Source organism: Gopherus evgoodei, chromosome 7 (assembly GCF_007399415.2).
Source record: "Gopherus evgoodei ecotype Sinaloan lineage chromosome 7, rGopEvg1_v1.p, whole genome shotgun sequence".
Taxonomy (NCBI): Eukaryota; Metazoa; Chordata; order Testudines; family Testudinidae; genus Gopherus; species Gopherus evgoodei.
The window spans coordinates 126,818,072-126,830,295 of record NC_044328.1 but is presented as its reverse complement, the minus strand read 5'-3'; the positions used below and the strand labels follow the sequence as shown (position 1 = coordinate 126,830,295).

At 41.2% G+C, this 12,224-nt stretch overlaps 1 protein-coding gene across 2 annotated transcripts in view; it reads left to right on the top strand.

Annotated features, from left to right (window-relative positions):
• The window catches only part of PTPRG (protein tyrosine phosphatase receptor type G), a 589,008-nt gene that overhangs the window by 550,675 nt on the left and 26,109 nt on the right, over nucleotides 1-12,224 (top strand). For both annotated transcript variants that reach the window (XM_030569843.1, XM_030569844.1), the window contains exon 15: nucleotides 5,396-5,487. In XM_030569843.1, coding sequence (XP_030425703.1) covers nucleotides 5,396-5,487 — 92 coding nt within the window. The remainder of the gene's footprint in view (nucleotides 1-5,395; nucleotides 5,488-12,224) is intronic.

The following is a 12,224-nucleotide window of genomic DNA, read 5'->3' as shown; positions in this document are numbered from 1 at the left end:
TCTTCCATTGACTAGGAGAGTTATGGTCTCTGAGGCTCATTTGTCTTAAGATGGAAGAGAAGCGTAACCATAGCCTTGTGGCTGAAGATACCTGCAAGAAAAAGTACTTTCCATGTATCCAGTTACATTAGTATGTTTTGTTAGAAAAGGTTTATGGAAAGATTCTTCAGATTAGACAGTCACCATCAGAGCAAATGCCTTCAGACAACAGTGTGCCATATTAGTACATTATGTGTTTTAGCATAGATCTCCCAAGCTACATGTGGCCAAAAACACACCCTCCCCAACTAGGTTAATTAATGCTCTTAACTAGGAGGTTTTGGGGGCATTACAGATGGGCAAAATATGGCCCCAAAGTGCCTTAATTTGCGTCAGCTCCATTTAAGAAGAGAGCTGGAAATCAGAAGGATATCTTCTAGCACACTGCATCGAATTTAGATCGTGTACCTAAGGCCTTGCCAAACAACTCCATGTTAGTTTAAATATCCTTAGTATCACTGCTTTCTTGTGTATACCAGGGAGCATGAAGATGTATTTATGGACTGGGGTGAAGGATTCTGGATTCAGTTTGTCTGTCTTGTCTATTTAGATTATGAATTCTTCAAGGCAGGGACTCGAGCAGGTGCAGAGAGAGGCTACTAGGGTGATCAGAAGAATGGAGAGCCTGCCTTATGAGAGAAGACTTAAGGAGCTTGGCTTGTTTAGCCTAACAAAACAAAGGCTGAGGGGGAGATCTGATTTCTCTCTATAAATACATCAGAGGGCTAAACGCTGGAGAAGGAGAGGAGTTATTTAAGTTAAGTGCCAATATTGACACAAGAACAAATGGATACAAACTGGACATCAACAAGTTTAGACTTGAAATTAGATGAAGGTTTCTAACCATCAGAGCAGTGAAGTTCTGGAACAGCCTTCCAAGGGGAATAGTGGGGGCAAAAAACATAGTTTGTTTCAGGAGAGAGCTCGGTATGTTCATGGACAGGATAGTATGACAAGGGTTCGTGCAATGGTAATATCTCCAACAGCCAGGGAGGGCTCTGAGTTACTACAGAGAATTCTTTCCCACGTGTCTGACTGGTGAGTCTCGCCCATATGCTCAGGGTCTAACTGATCATTATATTTGGGGTCGGGAAGGGATTTTCCCCCAGGACAGGTTGGCAGAGACCGGGGGGGGGGGGGGTTCACCTTCCCCTGCAGGATGGGGCATGGGTCACTTGCTGGTTTGAGTAAATGGTAGATTCTCTGTAACTTGACAACTTTGAATCGAGATTTGAGGACTTCAGTAACTCAGCGAGAGGTTATGGGTCTGTTCTGTGAGTAGATGGGGTTCTTGACGTGCAACGTGCAGAAGGTCAGACTAGATGATCATGACGGTCTGAGTCTGAGTGTCTGGGTCTTTAAGTCTGAGTCTCTTACTATGCGTCTGTACAGTGCCTAACACAGAGGTGTTAAACACCTGGCCTGTGCCAGATCCAGCCCACTCAATGTATTTATGAACCTGCCACCGCACGGCATATTCAGATTCTGTAGAATCTAACCTTTTATTTTATTTTATTAAGTTTCTAAACTTCATGGCGGAGAAGTTAGGCTTTCAAATGCTAAGCACGTGTAACTGTTACAGTGTTATTTTCTTGGTCTGCAGGCAGACGGAAACAGAAGCTCTGGAAGTGTGAATTCCCCCTCCCCCATTATTCTCATTGTGATGTTCATCTGTGTCACATCAGCATTATTAACTATTTCATTGCTGATCATTTCATCAAATAAGATGGGAAACTGGGTTGGGGTGAAGCCCATGGAGGGACATGGGGTGAAGCCCATGGAGGGACTTGCTATAGTAGAGAACATACAGAGGGAAGAGAGGAAGAGAGAGAAGGGAGAAAGAGGCAGAGAAAGCTGCATGAAGAAGGAAGAAAAAGAAAGAGCAGAATTAGCTGTGGTTATACTGGTGAGGATACTTTGTCACTGAGCAATAATGATAGCTAAAAGTTTAGTTAATACATAAGGACCATATTCTGTCCTTGATCTTTGGTACCAAATGCTCATTGAAATTAGTGGGAATTCGGAAGATTGAAGGGAGTTTGTCATCCTAAATGTATGCCGCGGCCACGGCCATCATTAAAAATGGAGTTTTGCTCTCTGCAAAATTTAATTTGACACCCTGATCTAATGCAATGGGTCCCTGATCTCAGCTCGATCTCTAAGCTCTACTGCAGGACAAATAAATAATAATAATAATGAATAATAATAATATTTTGTCTGATTTTTGTATTATGTGAAATTCTTAATACAGCAACGGTTATTTTCTAGGAAGCTTGGGACATACTTTACTTTGTGGGAGAGGGAAGATTATTTTACATACTGTTGGCACTGCTGTCCCTGTGATCTATGAATTCATGAATGTTTTGACTGTAAAAACATAAATGTATCTTAATGAAATACTATTATATTCTAATATTATAACATACCATTGGTGGTATTTAAATATTGTAAATTGCTAGTGATATTCTAAGGCTGTTTGCTAAAATGATCATACTCTTATCAAATGTTCTCAGTGTTCAAAATTACCATGATGAGGTGATCAGATTATAAATACATATTAAACAATTGCCCCTGTAAATAAAATAGAAGAAAGAGAATATTTTCCCCTCAGGCTGATTCAAGTTTGAAAGTGTCAGTAGATGCAAAAAGCTCCCACAAAGCCTTACTTGAGAAAAGGAAAGTAGAGGAGTAATGACACGGTCATTAGTAACTGCCATGAACCAGAGAAAAATCAGATTTTCAGGGTTGGATCTATAAAATTCTTGCCACAGTGGAACCTCATGTACACATGCTGTATATTTGTACTCTTTGCTAAAAAAAAGCATATGTGATAGCTTACTGATTTATTAGTTTGCCAAAGATCTTTCACTCTGAATACAGTAAATGTTACATGTCTCTTTGTTTATCTTTAAATTTTGCTGAATATCTGTAGCAATATTTGGATTTTTTCCATCGTAACATAGATATTTTTGAAAAGCAGGAGAATGCAGAAAATACTGCAGCTGTAGCACAAAACCATGTGGGAGGAAAAACACATCACATGTACTTGAAGTAAACATAAGCCACATGTAATCTTCAGAAGGATATTAAATAAAATACATAAATGTCTAAATAGTGCCTTGAATGATGCAATCAGACAGTAGTAACATCGGGCAATAAGTTATTGCACCTGCTGAAAAAAATCACACTTGTGTTGTAGTGCATGACATTTTCAAAATGCCATGTCGTGAGCATTAACTAATTACGCCCGGAACGCACAGGGGTTTTACCAATTGAAGTGGTGAATGTAGCAACATTGAGACCCCAAAAATAAGAGGGCTTATCTAGATGAACAGAGCAGCTGGGGTGTAAATCTATAGTGCACTGGCATGTTACACACTGTTTGTCCATGTGGACCTTGCTGCCACACACTCAAAGTTCCAGAGTGTGCTTTGATTAAGGCTCCATCTACACTACAGCACTTACAACGTCACAGCTGCCTCAGCGTAGCTTGTACTTGTGGTGGAGATAGGAGGAAGCTCTTCCATTAATAACTCCTGCCTCCGTGAGCGGCGGTAGCTATGTTGGCAGGAGCTGTCTACACCAGCATTTAGGTAAGTGTAACTTACATCACTCAGGGATGTGGATTATTCATACCCCTGAGCGACATAAATTATACCAAAATAAACTGTAGTGTAGACAAAGTCTGACTCCACTCTGAAATAGGATTAGGTCAACGCACATTAGAGAGCTTTTAGCTCTAGGTAGCAAGCTCCACACAGATACTTAGACATTATCTACGCTACAGGTTACTTGGGTATAATTTACGTCACTCAGGGGTGTGAATAATCCACACCGATGAGTGATGTGAGTTACACCGAACTAAGCGCCGCTGTAGATAGCGCCAAGTCGGTGGGAGAGATTTTTCTGCCAACGTAGGTACCGCCTCTCGCAGAAGCAGGAGTCATTGAGCCAATGGGAGAGCTCTTTCCTGTCAGCAAAGAGTATCTCCGCCGGAAGCACTACAGTGGCACAGCTGCGTCGATGCACCTGAGCCGCTGTAAGTGCTGTAGTGTAGATGTAGCCTCAGCGTGCTGCAGATTTACACCCCGTTTGCCACACAGTAATTGTTCCTCTAGACAAGCCCTGCTGAGGTGGGTATCCCCTACATCCCAGTTTTACCAGGACTGTTCTGGTTTTTCTTGATTTCCGAGGAACTTCTTCCAAAACACTGGAAATGTCCTTGGGTTTTTATTGCATCCATCAAAACGTTGGGGTTCTTCATCATTCAAAGTGTTGATGGGCTGGTCTACACTACGAGGGGAAATCGATCTTAGATACGCAACTTCAGCTACGTGAATAACGTAGCTGAAGTCGAATACCTAAGATTGGATTACTCACCCGTCCTTACCACGCGGGATCGATGTCCGCGGCTCCCCCAGTTGATTCCGCAACTCCGTTGGGGTTGGTGGAGTTCCGGAATTGATATAAGCACGCTCGGGGATCGATATATCACGCCTAGATGAGATGCGATATATCGATCCCCGAGCAATCGATTTTAACCCGCCGATACGGCGGGTAGTCTAGACGTAGCCGATGATTTATTGCCGTACTGAATAGAAATGGCTCTGTGGTTAGCAGTCCAGCGGAGTGATTATGCCATGTTAGGAACAGTGTTTGGAGTGAAGAGAAAACTCAAATGACACTACTCAAGCTGTTCTTTTGCTCCAAGTGAATGTTAATGATGCTTATATGGTATTTCATTACAGGTTCATTGAGATACTACTGTACTGTAAATTAAAAAGGAGAAATTCCTCCACTCCGGGAAATATACCTGTGCCACTGTTGAGTCACAAGCTGTCAGCAGTGATACAAGGCCCATTTTTTTAAGTATACTTTATCTTTTGTGTGGCTATTCTGTGAATCTTAAAGAATTTGTTGCCACAAAAGTGCTCCAGGTTTTGATTGTCACCTTATCAGAGAACTCACAGCTACTTTCATTTTTAAAATGCCCCCAGTTAAAATACTCCCAAAAGTATAATTGACAAAATGGTACTGTAACTTTGTGCTAAAGGATAGCTTTTCAAAAATGCATTACAAAGCCAAAACCACTACTCATATTTGTAATATCTAGGATTAAGTATCTTGTGTGAACAGTCGCACCCAGATATCGGTAACCGATATGCTAAGATTTCTTGTAAGTATGTACAGTACAAACCATGCCACTAGAGAACTCCAAGAAGGCACAAGTAAAATATTCTATGACCTGATGTTGAAGATGGAGTTATGGATCTCTCAGTCTCTGATACGAAACATATCAGCATATTTACAGAAAAAACATGACCTAGCAACTCTGAATATCTTTCTCTTTCTACAGATGACATGGAAGCCATTCCTGTCAAACAGTTCATTAAACATATCAGTGAGCTCTATTCTAATAACCAACATGGCTTCTCAGAAGACTTTGAGGTAAGTTTAATTAATCTTTAATGAAATAGCCTTTTCCTAGCCTAACTAAATGTTCTGTGGACTCACCGTAAGGGACAAGCTGTAGTTTATTCCAGTCACAATGGGCCGGGGTTTGCTACCATTGCTCACACTAAATAATATCTTACATCTTGAATAGCCCAGGAGGAGTAAGATACGACTCAGCCCTGGTCTACACTGGGGGGAGGGGGATCGATCTAAGGTACGCAACTTCAGCTACATGACTAGATCGACTTACTGTGGTGTCTTCAGGGCAGTGAGTTGACTGCTGCCACTTCCCCGTCGACTCCACCTGCACCTCTCACGGCAGTGGAGTACAGGAGTGGATGGGAGAGTTCTCGGGGATCGATTTATCGCATCTAGACTAGACGCGACAAATCGATCCCCTCTGGATCAATCACTGTCCACCAGTCCCACGAGTAGTGAAGACATACCCTCAGTGTGAGCTAGGGAAGTAGAATCTGCCCCTTAGTAAGCAAAGTTAAACATGGGCACACACATTGCTGCCCTTACCTGTTGGGCCAGATCCCAAAGTCCTTATTCAGTTTTATACTCACTCCTTACTCAGAAAAAGTCCCACTGAAGTCACCGGGCTTTTTGTCAGAGTGAAAACTGAGTAAGGGCTTCCAGTTTGGCCCACAGTATTTATATTATGCAAATATTTTAAAATATCTAGGCCAGATTCTGATCGGAGTTACACCAGTGTAAATCTGGAACACCTCTGTCAAAGTGTAACTGAGATTGGAGTCTCTAAACCCAGGTACGTGATGCTTCTATATTCTACACCTAGTAACAAAAAGGTTTTGGAGCTTAGCGATCAATAAGGGATTGAACCTGCTATTGTTACACATGGGTAGCCTCAGAGATGCCCATGGAACTACTCACAGGAGTAAGCCCCAGTCAGTGTGAGTAAGGGTTGTACTCCCAGGTACTACTGAGTGAGCACAGTCATTCTGTAGCTAGCATTAACAGGAGTTCCTTTCAGTCTGCTCACAACTGAGGTTGGGAATATTGGCACATAAGAGGTATTTTCAGCTGAGAAATCTGGTAAATAGTATGCAGCTGTGGCATTGCCTCCATTGAGGGCACAATGAGACCACAATAGGTGATGTTCTTCAAGATATGCCTATTTTAAAATGTTATGGAGGGATCGTAAAGGCAGCTGTATTTACAAACACGACCACAGAACAAAATTGGTGGTCTAATATCTAAAGCCTTGTCGCTGAATGCAATAAAGACAAGACTATATGCAGGAATTGTCTTTTATGGGATCATTTACAACATTTACTGCCTCTGTTTGGTTGCAGTCTGTGTGAGCGGCTGCATTGTCTGATACCCAAAAACTATTGTGTAAGTCATAGATATTTTGTATTCATGAGAACGGCAAATGGGTGAGGTGTTAAAGTGATTTAGTTCAATTGGCTGCTGGCTGGATGACTGAACAGGAATATTGAGGCATTTAACAATGTTGATGGTATTCAGGACAAACATTTATCCTCCAGAGAGTAGAATTTGATCAGAATGATCAAATGCGACTCAGTCTTCTCAATTATTTATGAATTGAGCCCCCAGTGCTATTCATCACAGCTGGTTTTGACACCATTTAATTATTCAAAATAATCAGCTACACATCTGTAAACTTGATCTGACTTAATATAGGCTTTGCTTCAGCTGTCACAAAATCATTGCTATTAACAAACGTTGGATATCTTCCACCTGTGTTTTCGGCAGAGGAAAACACTGCTGTAATAGCCTTTTCTTCCCTTCGTGCTGGAAGCCCCCTCTGTGACTGCTACTCCATGGCAGCGCGTCAGCAGAGAGAACCAGTTAGTTCTCTTCTTGGGAGTTCACTATCTCCTATGAAGGGAAGTAATTTTCTTTGTGGAGTACCTACTCCCTAGGCCAAATCCTGGTGTATATCCGGAGTAATTCCTTTAAAGTCAGTATAATTACTCCAAACTTATACTGATGTAAGCAAGAACAGAATTTGGCCCATGTTTCCTTAAGAAGAAGTAAAAATGGAATCTCTTTGCCTGAAAGAGAGGTAGAATGATCATCTTGAAAAGATAATGGATTGATACAGTTGTGAGGAAACACCGCTTCCTTTTGTTGCGTAAGGTCTCCTGCTTACTCATGGAGGGACCTGATTCTCCTCTCACATCAGTTTCACCCCAGAGACATCAGTGGAATTGCTCCTGATTTACACTTGTGAGATAGGATAATGAGGCCTGGGTGGATCGATAAGAACACGGGGTAATATTTTCAGAAGCACCTACATTACTTAGAAGTCTGAAGTCCCATTTTAAAAAGTGGCTTTCTGTCTTAGGAGCCTACGTCTCATTGACAGTCAGTGGGATTCAGCCTCCTTAGTGCCAAAGTCATGTCTGAAAATGGGACTCATGTTCTTAAGTCACTTAGGCGTTTTTGAAAACTTTTCTTTCTGTCTGTAAAATGAAATTGGAAAAAGAGAAAACGAGCCTGGATGCTGAAAGAATTGTACCCAGCACAGGAAAAAACAGTAGTTTTCCAAAGAGAGACAGCCCTCTTAGTGGATGGGGATATTTGAGTGTGAGAGGAGGTCCCAAAGTAGCTTCAAAAGTTCTACAACAGGAAGTTTTCCCCTTTGTGTCTTTGTGAAATAAACCGAAGAGGGAAATGAGCATGATGAGAACAAGTGTGGTCTGCCCTGTGTAGAAGGCACAAGTCGTGTTATGTTTGATTAATCTTTTCGGTATAAATCCTCTCCTGTGTTTTGGGGAGCTTGCCTTGAGTTGTACTGGGAGCTTCATTATGTGAGGAGCATTCCTTTGGAAGCAACGTGTCCAAATACTCAAAATTGCCTCTCTCTTAAAATGAGCTGTAATTACGTGAAATATTTTGTGAATATGCTAGGGGAGCATTTTATGTAAAAGAAGAAAAGGACTTTAACTCACAAGCTTCCCCGGAAGGTAGATCCAAAGTACATCCATATTCCCAACAGGAAATCGTACTGCAAGTCGACACTTTATTGTCTAGTTAGCTAGTCTTTCTTATGTATAGAGAATGGCTAAGGTGAACCTTGAGAACAATTAATTTATTATTTTTGAAGTAACTAGAAATTAAAGTCCAGAACCTGATTGACGAACAAAACGGCCTTTTAAAATGATGCCAACAATGGATGGTTGTCCATGGTGCTTTCTGGTCTTGCTCCAACTCTGAAGAATATAAATGAATAACAATAAAATTCCTGTGAAATCCAATGGGATGCAAAGCCCTTTTTGCATTGCTACTTAAGAAACAGCTCCAGCACCTTTTTCCTATGGCACAGGCATCCTAGGTTGCATCTGGTCCATTGTGTCTCTACTGCATCTTTGGGGTAGGATGTGTGTGTCCCATCAGCAAATGTGCATTGCAGCAATGCTCTGTGACATGCTGCCAGGGATTTTTGGGGGTGGTTCTGCAAGTATGTAAATCAGCAGGCCATTCCAGCCCACTCGTGGGGCGGGGGAGGCCTGAGAGAGTATTCCTCCACCTCTGCACAGTCAAACTCCCTGGGGTGTTGCTGGATTTGGCCCTGAGAGCTCCTGTATATACAAGACGATAGCTCTCTGCCTCCTCCTACATGAAGCTCTTTCTCCCACAAGGGATTGTCTCTTTCTATCCTCAGTTGGGCTTATTACTAGAGTAAGACAGTGAATTTTGTTAGCATAGCTGTGTCCTTTGGCTCTAAGAAAGGAATATTAGATCAGGAAATCTCCAAAGAGCCAGCTATGAATTTTTATAGCATAATACAGTATTTGGATTTCATAGATCAGATAATTTTATTTGCCACCTCCAGTTCTTTAGTGGGTGGGTCAGCCCTGCTGCTGGAAAGATTAGATTGGGTAAATGTAAACTTCTCAGACCTGTCTGCTGCCTGTAGACGCATGAGGGTGGTGATTCACTGTCAATTTGGAGTCTGAGCAGGCTAGCTGAACTGAAGGCAGACTGTCTACCTCTCTCATCACATAAATTGAAAATATCTTTATGCTCTAGTGACACCTTCTCGGAAAGCTCTGAAATATAAGAAAACAGCATAAATCCGTATCTTTTGAGATGTGGCACAGATCTGCTAACTTTGTCCTTGCAGCTGTTGCAGTTTGGGTGTCACTGAATATTTATTATAAGATGATCCATATTGTTTCTGTTTCTGAAGAGCTCTGTTGAAGACTGAGAAATCACTGTGTTTCCAAACTTTTCCTGATGTCAGCGGGAGTTAGACACCTAACTGTGTTTGGGGATCTGGGCCTAAGGCCTAGTCTACACTAGAAGAGGTTTGCCAGTATACCTATGCTAGAATAATTGTATTGGCACAGCCTCTGCTGGCTGAAGACAGGGTTTTGCCAGTAGACTTGCATCAATGCTAGGGCTTTTGCCAGTATAAAAATGTCATTAAAGAAGAAAAATCACACTCCTAACTGATATTTCTATACCAGCAAAAGTTTTAAGTGTAGACTTGACCAAAGGCTGCTACAGTCAGAGATTAACATTATAATATCCCAGTCTGTGCATTTCCATATTGTATTGATCTTCTGAGGGATAGACTGGAAAGGCCAAAGATGCATGTACTGTGTTGCTGTCTGATGGAGGAGCATCCATATTCTATCAGACTCTTCCTGAAATCCAATATTCTCATTACCTAGTAGAAAGTTTAACCCCAGGAAACAGTTTTTGTAAATTCACAAACAAAATTCAAGGGAAATGGTACAGCAGGGTAGCCCAAATCCTGGACTTTCTGTTACTAATTGTGTATGTTATGGTAGCACCTGAAGGCCTTGATCCAGATAAGGGCCCCATTGTGTTCGGTGCTGTACAAACAAGCAGGTTGACCTGCTTCCTTCTCCTAAGAGCTCACGCGCCAATGAAAGAGAAGATGCAACAAGCAAGTGTAACAAAATAGTAGAAGGGAAAAGGGAATGTGACGATGGTTGTCTCACTGCTTATTATCACTTCTATATTACCGTGTGTAGTTTGTTTTGTCCCTGCTTCTGTATAGACTATCCCCAACCACCCCTCTGTCTAATGTTATTGAAGGATTTATAGCTGTGCTAGATTCTTAGAAGATTCTGTGCTATACCTATTGCTAGATCCTTGCAAGCTACTGGGTGAGTATCAGTATGTCCTCTTAGCCTTTGCCATGATAGGGCAGGACCTGCTGCAAGAATTACAAAAAGTTGGTCCTATGATTTTGGGGCCATGATAAAAATGATCTTAGTGATGAATGAACTAGTTGCTTTCATCCTCAACATACCAAAATAATTTTCAAACATAACTAGTTATCTTTTTTTAAATACGCCTGTAAGTGAAGCTCCTTTTATCTACTCATGTAGCCTCCCTATCATTGTTCATATGCCTACAAATCTCCTGATGTTAGGAAGGCAACTGACATAAAATAATTGGAGACATGTAATGCCCACAAAATTCGAGTCAAAAGACTGCGTTCACAATCACCCGTTCCAGTGGAACTTTTCATTAGTTCACGTTACCAAATATGCAGCAATTTGATTTTATGCTTAAATTTTGTGAAAATTCTTTAAAGTTTATAAAACTAATCTGTAATTTGTTTCAGAAGGGCAATGAAAATGAGTCATTAAACTTTGGTATATTAATTGCCAATTAGTATTTGCATGGACCATATAATTAAAGCTAAATTAGCCATTATAGCACTGAATATAACATTTCTTACAGTAACTAAAGGTTGATTGAACCCAAGTATTTTGGGTTCTTGAGTTATCAGGAAGTTGAAAAGGACAAAACGAGAGCATTTTCCATTGATCTTCAAACACTAATGTGTTCTGAGGAGTTAAACATAAAAGACACCAGTACACTAGCTAGCCTGAATTAAATTCAATGAAAAGAGACCAAGAAGAATTAAAAAAAAAAAATGCTCCAGACCCTATTACCCACAATAGTCCAACAAGAATCCTTCAGTTAAAATCTGAGGTTCTTATTCCTTACAGTCAAGCTGATAATGGAGTTTACCTGAGTAAAAACTCGGAGTAAGGATGTCAGGATTTATTTGGCCCCAAATTAATGGTGTTTTGCATAGAGCAGCAGAATAATGTATGCATTAGAACCTGCAGAATGGAATATACAGAAGAGATGGTGACATTGTGGGAGGATAAGTAACTAGAGTTCTACTGTATCTACCTACATCGTCTCCTGTCTTGTCGACTGCAACCTTTTGCCCCTGGCCTCTGCGACACCCACAACACCCCATGATAAATGTAGCCACTAAGATCATCTGTGTTGCCTACCATTCTGAGAGTGTCATACTCCTCTTTGATTCTCCACTGGATTTTCCACAACATTTTAGGTTTCTTATTCTCTTCTTCAAGGCCTTTCATCACTGTGCTTCTCCCTGCATTTCTGATGCTCTCTCTTACCATGGTTCCCCTTCCACCAGCTCTGTCAGCCTTGATCTTCCCATCTCATCTGTGCATTTCTCAGACAACTGGTTTTGTACTTTTTTCCACACTGCCTCCTCTGCAGGGAACACCTTCCCTGACCTAATCATAAGGCAACTATCTTCCTTAAAACACTTCCTCAAGATCCATCTCTCCCATGAATCCTGTAGGAAGTTAGCCATTTAAGCAGGATGTTTAGAGAGAAATTATCAGTATATTTTTAGAAAAAGTTGATTGTTTTATTCCTTTGCCACGTTTCCTGATCTTCAGCCACAAATGCCCACTCTGACACCA